This window comes from Solea solea, chromosome 1 (assembly GCF_958295425.1).
Source record: "Solea solea chromosome 1, fSolSol10.1, whole genome shotgun sequence".
In the NCBI taxonomy this organism is placed as follows: Eukaryota; Metazoa; Chordata; class Actinopteri; order Pleuronectiformes; family Soleidae; genus Solea; species Solea solea.
Window position 1 is genome coordinate 39,216,355 of NC_081134.1, and position 22,743 is coordinate 39,239,097.

The 22,743-nt window shown below is 41.0% G+C and overlaps 1 protein-coding gene across 3 annotated transcripts in view; it reads left to right on the forward strand.

Annotated features, from left to right (window-relative positions):
- Positions 1-22,743, forward strand: part of myripb (myosin VIIA and Rab interacting protein b) — a 97,875-nt gene that overhangs the window by 37,966 nt on the left and 37,166 nt on the right. For all 3 annotated transcript variants that reach the window (XM_058640872.1, XM_058640881.1, XM_058640889.1), the window contains exon 3: positions 9,067-9,288. In XM_058640872.1, the coding sequence (XP_058496855.1) occupies positions 9,067-9,288 (222 nt within the window). The remainder of the gene's footprint in view (positions 1-9,066; positions 9,289-22,743) is intronic.

The following is a 22,743-nucleotide window of genomic DNA, read 5'->3' on the forward strand; positions in this document are numbered from 1 at the left end:
ACAGAAATAGCCACTTGTTCCCTGGCGAATGTCCCTTAATACAGAGCAGCACATCCTTTTTAAACCTGGCAGTCTTAGTCCATGCATAAAACCGCAACACTGTTGTTTAATTACAAGCTCATATTGCACATATTTGGATTATGTTTTTGAGAAACATTGCGTTTGAGTTCCAAAAATGCACTTGAGTAGGTATGAAAATACACCAAAATATGGAAATTCATTTGAAATGGCCTTGAGTTGTAGTGACTGAAGCTGCAACACATGTGGATCCAGAGAATGTATTAGTGTAACTGCTGCCTGACTCCGCTGTCTAGACAATTTGCAGCATATTGTTGCCTGTTATTATTCCCTTATTGCAGCATAACAAAAGATTGACTCTGCCCTATTCAGTACAAACATTTCATTCCGCCCTCACTGGTGTTGAATATAATTCCCCTTTCTCTCTCTCTCTCTCTTTCCTCCCTCACTTAACATCTTTTGGTGTGGCTGACAATTACAAAGCGGCCTTCATGGTACATTGGATTCAATATTCCTGCGTGAGTAGAGATTATTCACCCGATGTTTGGGCTATAGCCGATTATCTGTAACAGCTGGAGATGTGCGGCCAAGGAGGAAAAGTTAGCATGACCCAGATTTTTTCATGAGTTCTGTGCATCGTGCAGTGTGCAGCAACATTTTAATTTGATATATAAATATATATATAAAAAAAATTATTTAACTGATTATATGTCACCACATTGCTGCTTGGGTAATCTGACTTCCCCCGACAACCCTAAAATATGCAGCTCAAGTTGACTGTCAACTCTAAATTAGAACAGTCCCTTTTCCTGAAAATTAAGTTTGAACAAAATATTATGTAACATGATATTTTCTTCAGAGAAATGTGGATATTGTCCCTTGCCACACACACAGCTAACAGCTATCCCAAAATACATCCATACACCACATTTCAAGGTCTAGCTTACTTGTGTTTCCAAGCAAAATATAATATAAGGCCAATGTTGTGCTCACAGCGCCCTCTGCTGGACCATGGAATAATTACATCAGACAGTCTGCTGTGCTTCTGGGCCTCACAGTTATCCCAATTTTGGATAAAGAGTGACGGCACTACTCTATATTGCTCATAGAAGTGAGTGGGAGCATGAATGGTTGTTTATTTTTCAGCCCAATGAAAGAACAGTGAACCTCTCTATGATACATGGAGGTCATGGTGTAACCCTAAATGGATAAGCAACATGGTTAATAAATATCCTGCAAGCTGGCTTTATTTGCTTTTTGACCTTAACTTCTTCTACTTCAGAAGTATGGGTGAATGCATCTGGCTTCTTAACACTGAACTTTGTCATATCAACGCCAAAGTCCTGTTGTCTCCTCTCTTTAATCCAGTGTATTGCTGCACCTCAGAGAAAAGAAGATCAAATTGAATACAAATGGCTTTTTTCCGCTGGTTGGTCAATAATCACCTTTGGGAGACAGACAATATCCATGTCATTCTCCTGCAATTTTTTCCACAGAGTTGCAATGCAAGCTGAGTATTCTGAGTGGAAATGCTATCAGTGTAGAGCACACACATTTGACTTGGACAGTTTCCCAAAGTGAGGGTTCATTATTGCCCTGTTGGATAATTGTCGCCAGCCAAAGTTATCTCAGAGCAAATGCCCCATCGCCCCGTGGCTTTGTTTCAGCTCAGAGGTTCACACAGAGGAGAGGAGATGGGTAAAAGGAAGAATAAAGAAGCTTAGGACGCTGTGTTTGGAGCTCAGTGGAGTAGATACAGTTAGAGAGTGTATAAGACACAGACATGTGCACTGACAGCCTTGGACCGAGGGTGTTACATTTTTAAAAGTATAAAGCAGGGTAGAAGACTGAAGTTAGAAGATTGAAAAATGAGTGTGGCATTATCTTAAACCACTGCTCTTCCTGGAAGCTGTTTGTAATTGATTCATATATCCTTTAATAATTGCTTTGACTTTGCTATAAAGCAAAGCTGGCATTAAAAAAGTCATACTGGTCATATAAATATTAACACTCATGCTGCAGCTGCATAAACATCGTTACCTCTTGAGTTTCTGAAGTGAGTGACTTTCTCAAAGTGGAACGTGTCACCTGTGTGAGAATACTGTCATGAATGCTCCACAGATAAATCAATTCATCTTAACGTGGAGTTAAATGGCATATGCACTTACTTTATATCATGTTAGGTGAAGTGAATCAGTTGAAAAATCTAATAATCCTCCTCTTCTGCCGCCTTTACTCTGGCATTCATCAAAATAGACCGAGCCCAAGTTTTCGCATCGGGAGTTCACCTTCTATCACGGGATAGTCCAGTGCGCCCATGTGTCTTTAATATGTGTGTGCATGTCTGCGGTCATCCGCTCATGGTTGCAAACCTGCATTATGTAGACGATGTGTGTGTTTACTAACATGCCTCTTAGCTCAATGGGTTGGAAAAGCCTGCAGGGCGGACGTGATGCGTGTGAAGAGACGGAGTGGGTCTGTATGTGCGCTTGGTGATGCTGTGGAAAATCTCCACATGCACACAGACTCACACATACTGTATAGTTGGTCCGTAAGTTCATCCATCCATCTTCTCACCACTTTATCCTCCACATGCATCCTCCTCCGCATCAGGACGTCATAACCCATTCCCACTGGTCAAAAACAAAAAACAACCAGAGGTTTGACACAGTGGAAAAACACACCACAGAACAGAACAACCACTGTGTTAATACTCCGTTTAAGTGGGTTCACCCGCGTTCACAAATCCCCGGTATACCCACCAATTTTAGTGTGAAAGTAAAAACTGAGTAAACTAAGAAAGGAGGCAGAGCTTCAACTGATGGCAGCCTCACGTCACCCTCTTCTGCGTCTCACATACACCACCTGCAGAATGAGATGCGAGAAGTTTAAAGAATAGAAATGGGGAAAAAAAAGACATAGTGCCGTGAGAAAAGACAGCCAGACTGTTTTCTTTTTATTCGTGCAGCCCATGAATAAATCACACCAAGGCCTCCGCTGAAAAATGAACATGATTGATAATGTATGTTTTAAATTGGATAGTCCTCTTCGAAATACAAAGAGGTTTGTGTTGTGTTTGTTTTCAAATTTGAGTTTTATACCTGTGAAATATAGACATTTTAGACAGTAGCTGTTATAGCAATGTTGATACCAAAAACTGTAATACACTTGCGTGACCTTTCCTCTAGAAATGGATGAAACTTATGTAAAAACAACTATTAGATGGATGACATTGATTTTGATTTTGATTCACTCCCTGAATTTGAATAATTTAGACAATTCTAATTCTCCCGATTTTAGCGCCTAATTATTTTCAACATCTTTAAAAACTAACGTAATTCCCATCAGCCTCAGTTGCACTCTGAGCTTTCTTCTAATGAGCAAATGTTCACATAATACACCAAAGCGTAAAGACCACGGGCTATCTGTAATTAATTTATTGATCGCTGAAGGGAATCTCGGTCTCTTTACTGCCTACTGGTTTTGAGCTTTCATGGTTTTAATTGCAGATGTTGTTTTGTGTGTTTGCTGATGAATGTGCGCACGGTAATTCAGAATGATGTGTCATTAATCCTCAAATCTGACTGACCCTGCTCTTTCGGTCGGGTCATTATTAAATCAAAGTGAACCCGATGTTGAAGTCAATAACCTGCAGTGTACAGAGTGGAGGGATCCTCTGGATGTAAACCACAGTGGACATGCTTTGATGATTATGTATCTCCTTTTTAATCATTCATCTTCTTGAGCTGTCTTCAGATAGAGCACTGGTCGGGGAAATTTACCAACCGTCTCATCTGTCATCACAGAGACACTTGCTGTGATTTTCTGACCAAAGTCTGTGGCGCGGGGGGAATAGTACATCCTTGATACCCTCTCAGAGTCCCCACTAAACCTATACCTGCATGCTGGCATGGGGTAAATATCACAGAAACTTGGAAAACAAATCCAGAACCCTCTTGCTGTGAGACAACACTGCTAACTTCTGCAACAGCATGGAGCCTTTCTCAGTTTATTTTATCACTATTAATACTAATTTATTATCTTTAGCAGTATTTTATGCTAATGAGAGGAATATCATCAGCCTCCCCACACCTGTGACTCAATCAACAGCTTAGTTATCAGAGCATCAGAAACACTTTACCTGGAAATTTATGACCCAGTTCCCAGGCTGCCACTGCATTGCAGAGGAGAAAGAGGGTTGAGGTTGTCTACAGTCGGGCTCTCCGCTCTCTGTTGGATGTTGTTGTTTAAGCCGGATGACTATGGCACTTGTCTGCACCCAGCTGGGGCTCAAATGCAAATTTGTGCATCAGTTGAGCCATAATTTCTTAATCTCTTTTTAATTTCTTTTTTTTTTCTCTCTCTTGAGGAAAAAAAACTGAATACATTTCAATACAAACAGAGACGATATAAATGCATACACACCAAACAAGCCACGATAATATATTAAATCAGATTGAAGAACAGCAGATTTAACTGACACACCCACACTCTTATCTACACACATGTGGGAAGGCAAGATCTTAACACGTTCAAGTAAAAGTACCTTAAGCACTTGGAAAGCCCACAATCAATTCACAATTACCTAAGTGCATTTAGCTACTGTACACTTGAAAATGCACATCGACCCAGATAAATAAATGCAATCACAGAGACACTCAACACACACGCGGGTTTGCACTTCTTCTTCTTCTTCTTAACCATAACCACTTAATATCTAACCCTAACCTTGGCCCTAAACTTAACCAGTTCTTCAGAAATAAGATCCTGCCTCATTAAGACATGAGGCCTTGTGGTCCTGACGAGGTCAGTGTTAAACCAGAAAAGGTCCTAAAGAGGTAATAAATTCCTCTGTTCTGTATACATTACTGGTGTACTGGTAAACAGTAGATGCTGTTGTTGTCTGCTTATATCGTGTGCTCTTTCTAAGATCCTCTCCTCAGCTGTATGGTGTGTTGATGTTGCCACAACGTATAATAATTCTCTATTTTTATGAAAATCTTGTATGGCACTTTAATTGACCCTCAATATTTTTCAATAGCTAGTTTCATATACTACTCTGGGGTTATTTGCAGTCTTCTATAGTACAAGTACAAGTATAAGTACAAGTATCTTACTAAAAAATGACTTTGGTAGAATTTGAAGTCACAATTTAAAAAATCTATATTGCCGTGTGTATTCAAATAACTAGATTTACTACAAATGCCAAACTAGGTCTCATGAACCTACATACACTGCCTAGTAGTGTACAGTATATTGGTTTTGAAAGCTGTGAGTAATACATCAATTTAAAAAATAAAACTGCACTTGTTTTTCCTTGTGAAGCCATGGCTGCAACTGGACCTCAAAACAAGTTTATTTTGATTACAAATCTGGCTGTAATATAATTCTACTTCACTCAAAAACAGGACTCAGCCTGCGTCAACAGCAGGAGAATTGTGGGTGGGGGTGGGGGGGGGTTAATAGATCTCCAGCATGAACGATATTTAATATTTGACAGGCTTTCAGAAATACATTGCACATCATTAAATCCAGATATTGTTCCGTTGTCCTGTTGTTAAATTACAAAATAAAGTGGTTTTAGCTGACTCTGCTTTTCGCCCCTCTTAAACCCTCAGTTCATATACACTGCAGTGAGTCATTTGCATTATCAATAGTTTTTAATTGAAGAGTTTGTTTTCTTGTAAACTTTGAGTATACCGTCCTTTGAGTGCACGGCGTATAATTTATCCAGAGCTGCACCAATAGATCAGTCTGGCATTAATACCAGACTCGAGTAATCAATGGTCTGATAGATTTTGTATCGAGGCTAAATATGTGGCCCCTGGAGCCTGTTTTTAAGGTTTTTAAAAGCCTTTATTTTGGAGTCAACCTGACACCGTGTTATTGTGAAGCATTAGTGGCGACACAGGAGAGAGAAAACTGGCTTTGATCACTGGGGAAAATAAAGCTTTGTCCCAATTTTGTCATCTGCCATTGTTGTTGAAACAAATTGTTGTATATAGGAATTCTGAACAGAAAATATTTGTAACTTACTAATGTTCCATGATTCGATGACAAAATGGTCAAATCCGAAGCTGGAATTATACCAATTAATTAATTAGTCAGTACAAAGTTAGCGTGTGCAACCATTTTGACATTTAATTCTCTTTTTTATAATTTTCAAATATGTGCCAGTCTGCATTTCCAGCTTGAACAGTGTGAGTATTTGCTGCTTTTCTCCGTTTCTTATAAATCTAATTGTGTCTAGTTGCAATGACAATGGTAATTGTAATCGACATTAAATGTTAATCTGACATAATGAGTCATTTGAATCCATTGGTGTAGATCATTTCTGCAGTTCAAGCAACAGAATTATGAAATAATTCATTAAAAGACATCATCATCATCAAACTACTCAATTACAGTTCACGGGAATCAGAAAAAATTGGTTTAATTTGGAGGTTAATCTTGTTGCAGTGAGAACATGAATATGAAGTCGCTCACATTCGTTATTTCAATTACCTGATAACCAGGTTCTCCACAGCAGCAATGCTTTGCAGGGTTATATCAATAGCAAGGTGTGTGAGTGAGGCTGCTGCTGCTGCTGCTCCCCCGCTGTATAATTATTCAATAATTTTAATTTCATAGTCATTCGTGAAGCCTTTGATCGTCGTATATGCTCCTCATCAGCAGCTGAGCTATTTTTTCTTCACTGTAGATGTTTCATGTAACGTTTGTATGCACTTTTGTCAGCCACGTAGAAATATTTGACCTTGCCTGTCCTCCTCTTAGTCGCTGATCTTAATGTGGCATTAAGTTACACACTGCAAAGATTTTACCACACTAACTCTGATTAGTTATGATTGAATATGATTAGATTAGACTTTATTGATTCCACGCTGGGGAAATTCACTCGTTCCGGCAGCAAATGGGTCAGAAGTAACAAAATACAAAAACTACTGGAATAAAATACTAAAATAAGCATTAGAAACATATGAGGATAAAAAATACACTAATGCAGAAGTGGATGTAGAATGAGGAATACGAGAAATATGAAAATATGCAGTTAAAGTTTTGTATTCTCTATTGATTTTAACTCAGTCCGACTTAACCATATAAAGGCTTGTTAACACTGCACATTCATGTAATGGGAAAAACCACATTACCTCTTGAGAGTAGAGCAACTCGTGATATTTCCTGTGGGCTAATTTCCCCGCAGGACGCCGCAGGTGTATGTGCAGACACTCTGTCCGTCAATAGCGGAGATGTGAGTTAATTAGAGGGGACATCGGGCATGAGGAGCCACCGTTGTCTGTGGATATAACTGTGTGTTTAATTAAATGGCTGGAGTGAGCCATTGTCTAACCGGGCTGTTCATTAAAACCGAATCACACACACAGAGAGGGGAAAAGGGTGGATCCTGAAGTCACAGATAAATGTGCCGTCCACTGAGCATGTGTACATTGCTCTGTTTTGCATACAGTATTTGTTTCAGGTCTTTTTTTGGAAACAGATGCTGCAGCTTGAATAAAAAGAGAGGTTATTTTATTTAAATACATTTGACCGAAGGCCACCATTTCCCAGCGGCTACAGAACAGCCTTGCATGCAAATGAATGCACTTTTCAGATCAGGCTGGCATATATTTGTGAATATGCATATTTCTGCCCTTCAACCCCTAACACGTGCTTGCACACACACTCACGTGACAATGAGTATGGAATGGTTTGTTCATCTTGATAATATGCCGCATCTAATGATGCATATGAAAAGCAATCAGTGAAGCAGCAGTGGATCTGCTTGAGGAGCAACGTTAATAACTTTAGGCGAAGTGGGAGATTGTGATGCCCCCCTCACCCTCAGCTCCACAACAGCACGTACACACATTACACACAGGGCTTTTGCAATATACAGCGTTCAGCATGTTGTACTGCGATGCATTTTAATTTTGTTGAACATAGGAATACAGCACACACCCTCAGACACGTTTGAGTTGAGGTCACCTGCGTTTACCACACATGGCATCTAATGTGTGTTTCTTTAGGCTGCACTGTGGCTGTGTGTGTAGCGTACAAATGAGCGCCCTAAATTATTAACACACTGCCCATTTGAGCCGAACTCACTTTCACACCCTCCACAGCAACAACGGTTCGATCAGCGCGGAACCACAACTGCGAACGTGAATAAATGTGTTTAAAAGGGTTTTCCCCCCTTCATTGTACCTCACTTTAAAGCATAGCAAACGTGGTATCAGTGCAGAACATGACGTGGTTTTAGGCCCGGTCAGCACAAATCCAACAGATAAAACCCATATACATAATTTATGTCAATAAATGCTACGGATAGGACCGCTGCTTTACTGTTAAAACACAGCGATTAACAGCGTCGTCCGTCTTTTACACAGACAATAAACTCGTCTTATTTTGTTCACAGTCCAGCGAGCAAGATAAGACTGGAGTAAAGATGTTTTTCCTTTCCTTGCAAGCTTTGGCTCATATACTGTATATTATCAGCTTTCATGCATTTCAATTCTACTTCTGTCTATATTTATACTTTCCATACAGACAGTTTACCTGCGGGCAACTGAAGCTCAACGTGACTGATCAAAGTAGAAACAGAAAGCAAACAGTGCTTACAGCCATACAATATTTCCCCCCTCTTCAACAGAGTCTGCATATTCACATCGTTCTCCGAGGCGATGGAATCATCCAGACCGCGCTGCTCTGTCGTCCTCCCTCACTGTGGGAGCTTTAAACTGTCGTTTTTGGACTGGAGCCCAAACAGCTCTGCTGGACACTGCGTTTGACCTTTAACTTTACCCCGCTTATGTCAATTTTTAGTCGTTATACTCCTCCCCATAATGAAGAATGAATGTGTTTTCGGTGGAAGACGCGGGAGATGAGAAGTGCACGCCGTCCTCTTCCTCGGCTGTGTTGTGACTGATGTGGGCAAACAAGGCATGGACAGGTCCTCCCAGCATTCCGCTCTGCCTCCCCCTCCTTCCCCTGACTTCTCCCTCTCTCTCTCTCCCTCTCTCTCCCTCTCTCTCTCTCCCCCCCCTCTTTCAGTGAGATGAAGCAGGAGCTGGCGGAGGAGGGCAGCAGATGCTCCATCCTCTCCAAGCAGCACCGTTTCAACGAGCACTGCTGTATCCGCTGCTGCGCGCCCTTCACCTTTCTGCTCAACCCCAAGCGTCAGTGCCTGGACTGTCAGTACAACGTCTGCAAGAACTGCTGCGCCTACGACAAGAGGGACAAAGCCTGGCTCTGCTCCGCGTGCCAGAAGGGCAGGTTAGTGTTTTCACACACATACTCACTCACACACACACACACACACTCACACACAGTTGGGAGACAAGTGTAGTAATAGAGGAATGAATGGGGACGGGAGATACAGTAGAAACTGTGAATTGGTTGATTGAAGGAAAATAATCAGTTACTAAATTCAACATTTTATATATCGATGGTTTTTTTTGTATTTAAAACAAGTTTTGTGATTTTTCAGCTTCTTAAATGTGAATGTTCTCTGGCTTCTTTGCTCTATATAACAACAAAATCATTCAAACTGAATCATTTCGGTTTGTGGACACTGTTATTTCTAGGTTTGGGAGACACTGATTAACATTATTCAACATTTAATGGACCAGACGATTGCTCGATTCATTGAGAAAATAATCGGCAGATCAATCCATGATGAGAACTGTCGTTAGTTGCCGCCCGGGGAGGGAAATAAAAAATGGGTGGAAAGAAGGGATGGGAAGAAATTGAGAGCAGTGTGTGGGGAGTAGACCGGAGGAGACAGATGTGAGGGGAAAAGAGTGAATGGGTGACTTTGACAGAGTCAATGCTGCGAGGATGAATGTACCGACGGGTGTTTTTAAGGATTCCAACTCGTTTTCCCTGACTTTTTAGGATCGATGCTGGCTGCACAGCAAAGGAGGGAGAAGATATGGGTCCAATAAGAGGAGGCAGTAATGAAAAGGGCGTACAGAGGATGGGAAGAAATTGAGGGAACATATACAGTATATACACGAGTGAAGGGAAGATAAATAATAAAGCATGTGCCAGTTTTTATTTTCTCCAAGCACCTTTGGGAAATGTTTGTTTACTTGATATTTTTTTTATTTCAACCTGCTTGTTTTCGAGTCCCCTGGACACATGTCTGCTTCAAAAGTAAACATTACCATTTTAAGAATATGAGAGCGTTACATCTATGATTTGTAGAATGAGAGAATACAATCCGGGAAGTGGAAGAGGCAGGGGAATGTGCTAGAGCTCTGTTGTGTGTGCATACATGCGTGTGTCTGCTCAGGCTGCTTATGCATGCATGTCTGTCCAAAGCCCTGGGAATTGTTCTAGTGCTCCCGACTCACCGTTGGATGAATATTAAGCTTTCTCTGTCTGACCAGCGAGTGTGGAGTGTTTTAAATACTGTGGTACTGGAGTGTTTGAGGATTAATGACTCAATTAATTGACAGATTTGAATCTTGGATATGCAAATATTAGTTTCCCACACCAGAGCTTCTGCTTTTAAAAGCTTATGGATTCCCAAAATGATAGTACAATACTCGGCAGGTCAATTTCTTTGCTTTGGTGTGATATTTAATGCAACTTCACGGGAAAGATGAAAATGCAGGTGTGAATGGAGGCAAACACAGGACTGACATAGCAGTTCAAAAATGTGTCCCCACCACTTGGCCTTGTTTTTTCCCCCCATCACCCACCACTAGTCTTTCTCTCTTTCTGTCTGTCATTGATTTTCGCTGCATGTTGTTTTGAGTTAGACCCGCTGCCTTGAGTCCTGGTGAGGAGACAGGAGTGGGGAGGAGGTGGGAGGTGTGGGAGCGGGAGAAAGTGTGGAGAGTCGGAGGAGGAGGGAGAAAAGGGATGATGGCAGTCAACAGAGGTAGCGAGGTTTGCATCGATCATCCCCTCTCCTCTGCTCGCCCATCCCTCCACTTCTTCGCCTGTGTGTATCTCTGCCTGGGGCTCTGTAATGTTCTCATTAGGGGTTTAGACTGAGTCACAGATGGGCCTGGTGTCACTATACTGCTGAATAGCAGCCATGTTTAAATACATCACTTTTCATTAGTGTATTAAACAGAGCCGACTCTGGGTTTAGCATGAATTTCTATCTCTCTTGGTGGAGTCGTGTCCTTTGGAATGATTGTTACATACAGCTTCCGCACGAGAATTATTTTTGAAGATAAAATAAATGCAATAGCTGGAGTGCATAATTGCTGGATGCCTAATTGTTGGGAAATAACTTCAGTCGGGAGGAATGCAGTTCTATTTAGAGAGGAGTCTTTGTGCCGCACATCTTTTTCTCGTTAATGGCCTTGTGGTGGAGAATACATGAAGTGAAATCACAATTGGGAACATTTCAAGCTGGAGACAATTCTCATACCACATCATCTTCTTCTCGTGTGTGTCGGTTTCCTTTGTGCCATTTTTTTGAACCGTTTCTGAGCAAGTCTTAATGCAATGTCATATCATTAGAGAACAAAAACACCAAATGGTCTCACCGGCTGTCCGTCACGACCGCGCTGCTCACACGTGTGACGCATTCAGGGGAAAGCAGATTTTGTAATCATCACGCACAAGGACAACCTCGGAGACTGAAGTCAACCACTCATGTCTGGGATGGACGCACATAAGAATATATGAGTGAGTGAGTGTGAGTGTGTGTATTTTCATCAAGGCACAAACATTGATTATGTGATGGCTAATTACATTCATGAGAAGCAGCTGTACTTGAGACTCCATTGAGGGCTTTGTTAGTGAACATAACCATGATGCTGTGTCTCAATGTTGATCTTATGAGAAGAGAGAATACTTAACGATATAGCCGCTTTGTCGAAACACTTCTCCAGTAGAGCTGAAACGATGAATCGATGTATCAATTACTAATCGATTACTAAATTAATGATAATCAATTAATCGGTTTGAAGCTTTTTTCATGATTAAAACAAGATTTCCATTGTTTAAGCTTCTTCAATGTGAATATTTTCTTCATTTCTTTGCTCTGGATAACAAAAAAATCATTAAAAGTTAATCATTTTGGTTTGTGGACAAAACAAGACATTTGAAAACGTCATCATTTCCAGGTTTGATGAACACCGATCAACATTTTTTAAGGTTTTCTCATATTTTATGGACCAAGCGATTAATCGAGAAACTAATTGACAGATTAATCGATTATGAAAATAATTGTTACTTGCAGCTCTATTCTCCCGTCCTGTAAAACACATACATATGCAATGACACATGCACCCAACACAGCTTGAGTGAGTAGGACCAGCAAGACAATTTCCATGGACTATGCTCCACAACCTCTGCTCTTTGTTAACACATACCATAATAGAGTTGAATCCTACATTTAGCTGACCATAGCAGTCAGAACAATTTGGCAGAAACTGAAAAGTAATATTTCTCCCCCATTTTGGCTCCACAGCCGAAGCAGTGCAAAGAATGTTAAAGGGGAGCAGGAGAGAAAAAGATGAAGGAAGATGAAGGTCAAAAGAGAAAGGGGGTGTGTGTGTGTGTGTGTGTGTGTGTGGGGGGGGGGGGGGTGTATTGAACAGGGAATGGCAGAGGAGGAGAGAACCTGTCCCAGTTATCTGACAATAGAAATGACATGCAGTACGTTTCTTGTGTTCACTCTGTAATCTCAATGTTTTCTTTAGCTGCGTTTATGTTTCCACTTGTCTTGTCTTCCTGCCTCTGTCTTTTTGTTTTCCTCGTCCAATCCTTCTTTATATTCCAGCTCTACCTCTCTCGTAGTCAACCCCCCGCCCCCCACACATATACCATATACACACCTCACCCCACTCTCAACCTGATGAAGTCTCAATTTTCCACATTCCACATTTACATTCGAGCCACCGCACCTCTCTGTGCTTAATCTGTGGAAATGGATTGACGGTTGCCTCCCTATATAGTCCTCAGGCTATTGTATGTACACTGTGTGTGTGTGTGTGTGCACGTGTAGATATGTGCATGCACAGAAAGAGCAATACGCCAAAGTGACAAACTGTCCTGACCTCTTTACTGCTTTCATACTCTCATCCTAATGTATGACTGCGAGGAGATTATGGCATCTGCTGCAGAAAATACTTAACTAGGTTTATATGCAAACAAACTGCATAGACATCGTGCACATGGAATCTCAATTTCATGCAGAAAACACAATTTTAATTCAGTTAAATGTATTTTATTTTAATATTGATATGACCATTGTCAAATGAGTTCATGTAATTCTGATTACATTTATCAGCGCCTCTCAGCATAGTAATATTTAGAGTAGTCACTCCCTTACATTTATTTTTATATCAACACAGATGGAGGCAACATTAAGGTAGCAGAGGGAGACACCTGCAAACAGGTTGGAGTATGACTGAAAACACAAATAAGCCCTCACATTAAAGTTTCAGAAGTGAATGGATAGTATGCACTTACAACTTTGCTCAAATATAAGCCAGCTCCTTAACTTCTGGCCAGTTGTCTTTAACCGTTTAACACCTAAGCCTCAAAATGTCCGTCTTTCTTTTGCTTATTTTTACCAAAAAAGTTATTTTTCCACAATAAATTTCAATATTTGGTAGTTATTTAGTAATTAAGTAGTGTATTAATGATTTAGAATGAAGAAAAAGTTTTTTTGAGGAAAAACTACCGAAGTTGTGCACAAACACCAGATGTTGCGTGTTAAATTTGAAATTGCAACAGTATGAAACATTTTAAAATAACATTTGTTTGTGTCTCAATGTCCAAAAACAGGACAAAAAATAGAAACTATGCACAGGCGTTTTTCCATCTCTCTCCTCTCTGGTGAGAAATACCCTGATTTGTCAGCTTCCTGCAACAGCGTGAGTGACAGTACCGTAATAACCACACATTTGCTTTGAAGTGCAAAGCAAATGTGTGTTTGCGCAAATGTGTCATCTGCGACACGCTCTATGTTAAAGGGTTAAGGGAAAACCTTGTAAAGTAACCTTAGTGCATCAAAACGTCTGATGTTGATTAAAAAAAAAAAACCCTGACGTTGTCTTTTAGTAGTTGTTGCAGTAGTTAACCCTGAGCGATTCAATATGGCCTAATGTAAAAAGGGCGTTTTAATTTCTGCTGAGCACTGCTGCATCCCTCTGTGCACAGCCCCCTCGAAATTCTATAATTTGTCGCTTAATATTCTTGTGCAGACACCGGCTGTAAGAATATCTCTGCATATTTGGCTGACAGCTTGCCGGAAATGGGCAGCATATAGTCAATTCTACTAGAAGAAAAAAAAACAGTCATTCAGCAATTTAAGGGATAATCACTTCTTGCCCCCGTCCATCCCTGCACTGCTGCTGCTGCTGCATACTCACACTCAGGTCTGTTAGTATTGCTCCTCTGAGCCTGTTTCCACGTGAAGGCATACGAACAATGTTGCGTCATTTCTGTTCATGGAGATCAAATGCAGCTTTAATTTTTCACACATGGAGGTATGTTATTGCTCTTGTGTGACGAATGGCCTTCAAACGCACAAACACAAACACTGCAGCCGCAGCTGTGACATTAACAGTCTGAGCCTAGGTCATCTCTCACACTCGCATGGCGGTGTAACTACCACAGCTGACAGACAGCTGCACACAAACAAACCCCTTTTAATTATGTGGTCCTGATGATGCTGCTGCTGCCGTCTTCTAAAGGCCAAACAGAAGGTGGCTGGCTCGGGGGCACGAGGACGCTTGCAAACAAGCGTGTACTTGCACTGTGAAATGTAGGTGGCGGTACGTTTTGCGCGCAAGCTCACAGACGCACTCGCGTTTGCAGATATCGCATGGATGTCACATCCGTTGACTGTCACGAGCAGCAGCTCCCGTCGCTTTCTCAGACTCTTCGCTTTTGTTTTGGTTTTTTTTGTACACGTGAGCATTTAGAGGATCTGTGGCATCAGCAGATTGTCAGACACAGAGCAGGATGTTCAGTCGAAAGGATAATCCAGGTAGTGATCACCATCATTTACAGCCAGTTCTAGTCTCATATAAGTCCTCCGTTTATATGGTTACAATTTAACTAAGTGCACATCAGCTTAGATGTGTATTCCACATACGACATAATATAACACTCAATATGTTATGGACTCTTTATGGATTGAACTGATTAACATTGTTGAATTAATCTCCTGCTACTTTTTTGTTCACAAAGGTTATTGCTGTAATGAAATGAGGGAAAAATAGGGCCCACAACTATTCAGAAATAAAACCCCTTTACTCACGTCTGTCTGGTTGCTTCTGTCCCTTTCACTTGTCCCCATATTAAAGCTAAGGTCCACTATTTTCTTTTTGAAAGACCTTCTTTATATCTTATTTGTTAAAATCCTCATCACGTACCGACGGCTTCAATAAATAACGTTATTGTGGACGAAAAGAATAAAAGCTGATGTTTAATAAGAGGGCCGACAGCGTGGACTCTGATCACAGACAGATCACCCTACAGTACAGTCCGGCCCTGAACGTGTCCTCAGATCCGATCACAAGATCCACATTCTGAGGTGGTTTGAAGGACAAACGTGGTCACGTATCTGAGCTGCATGAGGATGATATAGAGACCGTCTCCTCAGCTGACATTGTCTGACCAGTGACACTTTATTTATTTTATTTATTTATTTTTGAATCTAATCAACGCTCAAAAGTTAATGTAGTTGTAGCCACTGCCACGATATTAACACCAATCATCACATTGGGGTTTTTCCTTCTCCGTTGGAAAAACAGACTTGTACACCTCATGTTCAAGAATTTGACTTTGAGGTTTGAGTGGATGATATGTGTTTCTATATTAATTTGAATATATTAGCATTTACCCAGAGGAGCAGTAGACTGTGTGTGTTTAAGAAAACGCCATTGTTCTAAACTCTGTGAACCTCGCCTGCTGCTGCTGCGAGACAAGCACCTGCAGGTATAGGAGGTGCACAGAGTCTCAGTGTTTTCTTTTTCTGTCCTCCTTGCGGGGGGGTATTTTTATCAGTGTACAGGAGGGATGTGCCCTACAGTATCAGGCTGCAGATTAAATGTGTGTGTGTCTGTGTGTGTATGTACTGTCACTGGCTTTTTAGTTTTCAGAAGACATTTACATTTCTGTGTCCTTTGCTGCTCTTTGCTCCATTTTCTGTTAGGGTTTTAGTAGCTGCAAGGAAAAATAGATCGTAGAACCTTCTTTTTATGCATTTTTCTCTCCATGATGCTCTCATTTGTCATAAGGCTGTGCTGTTATAATTTGCATGTAAGACGGAGAGTGTTACGGCCAAACTAAAGAGACATTTGTGTTGAATCTTTTGATAATAAAGTCTTAATATTAAAAAAGTCATAATATTATGAGAAAAAAGTATTAATATTATGACAATAAAGTCTTATTTTTTGAGAATAAAGTTGTAATTTCACGAGCAGAAAGTCTTAATATTATGAGATTCTTTTTATCATTATCTAATGTATTATTATTATTACTATTATGAAAAGCATGATGCAAATATAACCAGCGATAACCTTGCAGTTGACCACCACGAGCCAAAAGACATGATTTCCTCCAGGTCTGTGTGATTCTTTCTTCCAAACAAACTCTGTGTCCTGATGCTAAAGATAATCTGGTGCTGATGCGACAAAAAGATTAAAATGGAACTTCACGAAATGCTCCGTGTTCCTCATCTTGACGCAGGTCGCAGCTGATCGTCCGAGATTTAGCTTGAATAATAATGACGACTTTGTTCTCGAATACCCCGTCGTACTACAGTATGAAAGATGCTCGGGGTTTTATGAAGAACGATTTCTTTCTAAAGAGCACAGAGTGTTGGTGTGTCTGAACATGTCCACGCTTCCAGCAAGCGCTTCATGTATTCAGCTCGAAGAACGCATGAGAGTCGCAGGTGCAGCAGGGAGAAGCCACCAATCACTCCATCTCCTTCCGTCCCCACTTCTCGACATCCTTCTCTCGTGTCCTTGTCTCAAAGCCCAGCTGACACTGAAGCCGGCAGTTGGTCGTAATTCTTGATGGTGATTTGCACTTTATAGAGAGTCAGACGTGGCAGCAGACGCAAATGGAGGATCTTGCACACATACACACACAGACCACAGTGGTGAGTTTGGTACAGGCATCTCCAGGTGGTCCAGAGTTAGCAATTTAAATACTTTGCTCCCATTAAGCCTAAACCAGAAACCATGCTTGAAATTAACTATTGCACTGGTTTTTTTTTTCTTCAAATCTAATTACTGCTGAGTTTTCCAGCCTTGAGGCAAGCTCACAGTGTGTCTACCTGTATCCTATTGGGTGTGTGTGTGCCTGCATTTTAACTGCCCCCCCATGGTTTGACCTTTGTGTGCCAGAAAGCATTTTCCTCTGTAGGGACTGAGGTGATAAATCATTGCAATTCATGGCAACATGCAAGTACTAACACACACACACACACACACACACATAGGATGAATCTCGAATGTTCACTCTCGTGGGTGTGTTGGTTCCTGTCAGGCGTGGGGATACTGTAAAGTGTGATTTTGCTGTTACGACTCCGAGTCATTAATGTCTCTCTGACTTCAATGGTCAGCCTCCAGCTCACAGGCCTCCTCCGTGTGTGTGTGTGTGTTTGGTGGGTTTGAATGAATCAGTTTCCCATCTGATGTGAGCACCACTCCATACTGCACTTGACAACTCGGTTACAATGAGGCAGCACAGTCTGTGGTTTCTGTGATCTATACCTTTTGTAACTTGTGCCGTTCCAGGATTGAGCAAACTGGCCGCCGTTGCCACGTGAATGGAGTCATTTGTGGCTCACAGCGCTCACGCAGCAGTGACTGGAAAATCTCATGATTCCTAAATCGGTTTATGCATCGAGTTGGCAAATGTATCAGAAGCTAAAGCTCTTGTTGTTTTTATTGTGTGGTTGGAGACGGAAATGTTAGTCACAGCTAACAACTGAAAGGACTTGACTGAGTCTGCAGCCTGTGGTGGCATAACACTAACAACTGTCCTGTTCTCTATTGTGAGGTCAAGATCTCATTTAGCTTGAAAAACCTTTCGAGACTGATGGTGAGTGTTTTGGTAGAGTTTATTCCTGATAACCTACAACTCTTCTCTACTACTGTGCTGATGAATCTAGCTCCCCTTGTGTTGTTTCTCAGCGTGATCTGATGTTGTATCTGTAACATTGTCCTGAGGTTACAGAACAATCTGTCAAACAAGGAGTTTCAGCAGTTTGGTCACCATCAGACCATAAAAGAGAGAAAGCACTGAGCGGTGCAGTAGCTGCTTTTTAAAACAACGTAAATCTATAAAAGCAAGGAATGTTTGTCCGTCTGACTGTTAATCTAACTACTACTCTCCAACGGGTCGCTTGACTGGCTTTAAACTTGGCAGGCGACTTACTAAGGGCGCCAGTGTGTGCAGTGCCAACGTTGGTGGTGTTTGGATAAGAATTGCAAGAGATATCACTAGAAATAACAGATACGCTCTTTAAGTGGTACAAAAAAAAGGGTTTGTTAGCAGTTGATAAATATTTAAAATCATGGCAAATTTATTCTCTAAGAGATTTATAACTGTTACAGATTAATTTGGAGCTCAGGAGCATATAAGTCATGTTATGTTTCAATCGTGGCGTCAGAGGTCATGACTTTTTTAATCCGTCTACAAACATTTATTAAGTAAAAGACGTGTGTTCTCAGTAACTATTCTGCACTGATTTACTCCAACAGAAATGTTCATGTCCACAGTGAATCTCTATTCCCTGGTGAATGCTCCCCTCCCTTCACTGTTGGCTCAGGGCTACATGCAGCTGGTTTTGCACATGTGAAGGAGAAAAACATCAGGAGACGTTTGCCGGTGCAGGCTTGTGAACTGTGTGATTGACAGATCAATGAAGTGCGCCTGCGTTCTAATTAAGAATTATGTTTAGTGTCTTTCGCAAACATGAAATAAATTGCAGTCCCTGTGGTCCATGACAGTAACTTTTCTAAAATGTTCCATGTATAATTATCCGTCTTTAACCCGCTCACATTTTCTCTCAGTCTCTTGCGCCCTCGTGCTTCCCCCGGGCAGATCACACTGCTGAAGCTGCTGAGCTGCTGAACTCCGTCCCGCAGATATTGGAACTGCAGGATTTTCATACTCGTTGTTCATTCCTTCATCGTCAACCCACAAGCCCGCTTTTATGAAAGAGATATATTACTTTTTTGTCCTCCAGTACCCTTGTAGTCCCTCACATGCTGTTAACATTCAACTTTTAATAGCTGCTGAGAAGGATCAATGGGTTTGTTACAGTTATTTTTTTGTGATGCAAGATTGAGGACATTCCTCATTTAAATCTCCCCAATTTGTAGAATACCCTCAAATAAGACATGTCTCTTCTTTATAGAGCTATAATTATGTGTGATTAATAATGAATATAACTCATTTTAATGTGGCTTGCACTTTATTTAGTTGATGTTTTTATGTTTATTTTAATTTTATTCCATTTAACATGTTCACACAACCCTTAGTACTCACGCGGCACGGATATGTGCCACAGGCGAGCAATTGGCACCATGCTGGCGATTGACGGACCATATGCATCATGATGGTTACCTTTATTATTGCTGTTCACCACTAGAGGCAGATATTGGCAAGTAAAGAATCAAGTTTAATGCTAAACTGCATTTTTAATAGTTACTGAAATGCTTTTATTGCATAACTGGTTGGTTAAGTTTAAATTGTTACACAATGGCATAAATCCAACATTGATAATTATTACCATACTCATGGTAGTGGGAAGATTTTAATGTCAAGTACCAGGATTTCAAACAAAACACCTTTGTATGAAAACCCCTTAAAGAGGGTTTGTTACTGTTGACAAGCTCGTATTTGCATCATCTGCATGTGCGTAGCATATATCTCACCCATGGAGTGAGCATCTTCAAAAATAGAGCCAGTGTAAATGAATAAAAATTAGCGGATTATGCTAATGTCAGTATCCCACTTCCCCTGTACCACTGGAGTTCTCAGGGACCTCGGATGATGGTGGTGTACACTGTTTGTGTACATATACTCATTGCTTCCTCTCCCACTCTCTCTCGCTCTGCTGCATATCAATGGTGGCTCATTGCTCCCGGCCTCCTTCTCATTGCACCTCCTCTCCCATTTTTCAGTGCTTTAAATGAGGCTTAGTTGTTGCTTTGCTGCAGCGCTGACTGCACTCTGCTCACCTTGTTTGTCATGATTTCCCACCTGGGCGAGGAGCGCTGTTTGATCTCATTTGTTTAAAATCTTTAGATGTTATTAAGTCTGTACCTCCCGGGCTCCTGAATTAGCAGGTTGGTGCTGACCATCTCTCTCTCTGCTTTAGTTCTTGCCCTCGTCTGCAACAATCATAGTGCACCCTGGGAAGGTCTTGCATATTTTTATTGCCTTACTTGTGCTATATTTTGCTAGCTCTGTTGTTTGCCGTGTACTGTAGCAGTACACAGTAGAATTATTTTTTTTATAAAACTCACTGGTCGATCATTTGTCATCATTGAACATTGTGGGATTGTGCTGGTGTTTGTCAAAGCAGGAAAGAAAAGGGGACACATTTGATTTTCATGCACTAAAATTGGGAATAAATCATGTGTCAGTTTTCCAATAAACATCCACCAAACTTCCAACTCTCATTTGCCGTCAAACTGTTTCTGCTGCAGAGAATGACATGATGGATATGTGCATCAACGTGCTACCCAAATTATGCATATGCTTGATGGATGAATGCATGCATTTTATCATTATTAAGAGTTCTGAAGCTGAAATTCCCTGCAGCGTCGTACAGCAGGTAGCTGCATTTCCTCTGAACCCAGTCACCCAAATCCACCAATAAGAATCCTAGATTATTTCCCTCCCTCTGTCTTTTGGGCTGTTTGCTCAGAGCAGCAGCAGCAGCAGCCGGGGAGCGATACTGGTGATGCTGTTTGATTCAAAAAGGATCAAAGCAGCCGTTCATACCAAGACAGCCAATGGGAGAGATATTGAAGTGACAGAGCAGCTGCATATAGTATGCATGCATGAATGTATACCCAGTTGGCACACACATCCAAAAAACAAAGTGAAGCCCTGAGTCCACGCTCGCACAAATACACAAACTGGTGCACGATTGCACGCAGTGTAAATGTGTCTGGGAGTTATTATATATATACATATATATATATAAGGACGAGAGCACAAAGTGGAAAGACATTTTATGGAGGTACCTTTTACTCCAGGCCCAAGGATTATTGTCTTCTGATTGCTTTGTCAATTATGTTGAAATGGCATAATTACAGTTTTCGCAGGAGTACACAACACTAAGTACTGTAATACTAGGGGCAACAAAAGCACTTTGGTTGACATTAGATCTTGCTGTCTGTTAATACATTGTGTCTCAAGTCTCTGTAGACTTTCTGCTGGAGAATACAGAGGATGTTGTTTGGCTCAGGCCCAATTTTGGTGTCCTCCAATGGAATATTCTTAATTTATGTTTACAATCTGTACATTTTTGTGCTGGTTATTCATTCTGTAACTCTTTATTTTGTATAATTTGCATTGATTGGATAAGTGTGTGCATCATGCAGTACGTTTACATGACATTAGAGAGAAAAATTATAATTATTGTGTTAATCTAGGTAAAAGCAGATCGTTAAAAACATTTTACTCTGACTGAAAATGTTATAAATCCAATCCATTCTCACCCAGATTTGAATATTTGTAAATCAATGCATGCTGATCTGGGGATTAGGCAAATTGGACACTCTAAATTGACCGTAGGTTTGAGTGTGAGAGTGGATTTGTTTGTCTCTATGTGGCCATGTGATTGACTGGCGAACCTGTCCAGGATGTACCTCGCTGGGATTGACACCCTTGCCCCCTGCAACCCTCATATCGAGGAGATAAATTAATGGATGGTAAGAAAACTAACCAACTATATAACCAGAAACCACCAACTACAAACAAGCTTTAAGAAGGCATACTTTATTGCCACCTAGCAGAGAGGAGGCTGACACACTTCGGTCAATCGATTCATTCCCCACTCGTGCTTGTATCCTGGGACAAGGGCAGGAGTTCATTGAACAGTAACTGTAGCTCAGCTTACCTGTGCATGGAAACATATTGATTAGCAAAGTTGATTAACTCCAACAATGTGTTTAACTTTAACTGAAACCTTTAAGACTTCTGCTTATTTGCATCAGTGTGCATTGACTTACTGTATGGAATCATACCATGAGTAGAATTCACTTCACGTTTCATATGATCCCATCATGCTAAGTTATTGCATGCATTCTGCCACTATATGCCATTTGTGTCAAGTGTATCTGCAGCGATGAGTCACAGAAGCCCCTGCAGGGTCACTAGTGATCCATGTATTGATGCGTTTTGAACGACACTCTCGTATGTTTGCTCTAACCCCACCCCACCCTCCACTCTTACTCTCATTCTCTGCATTCCTCTGAGAAGCATCCAATGATTTTTTTTCCACTGGTTTTAAGCTAAGATAATTTTTCACGCCACCAAACAACCGCAGGATGAAAATCTCCGCCCTCTGTTTGTGTTTACGCCAACACTGGAATATGCACATCTCGGGTAGATTGGTTTCAGTAAACACTTTTTGTCAGCCAGGACTGAGTAAGTGAGTGAGTGAGTTTGACATCCTCTGAAGCTGCCTGCTTCCTCTCTCTCACTTTGGTAGATATTAGAATCTCTGTCTACCTGCAGTGGACATGCGCCCATGTAATGGCTTTGCCTGGT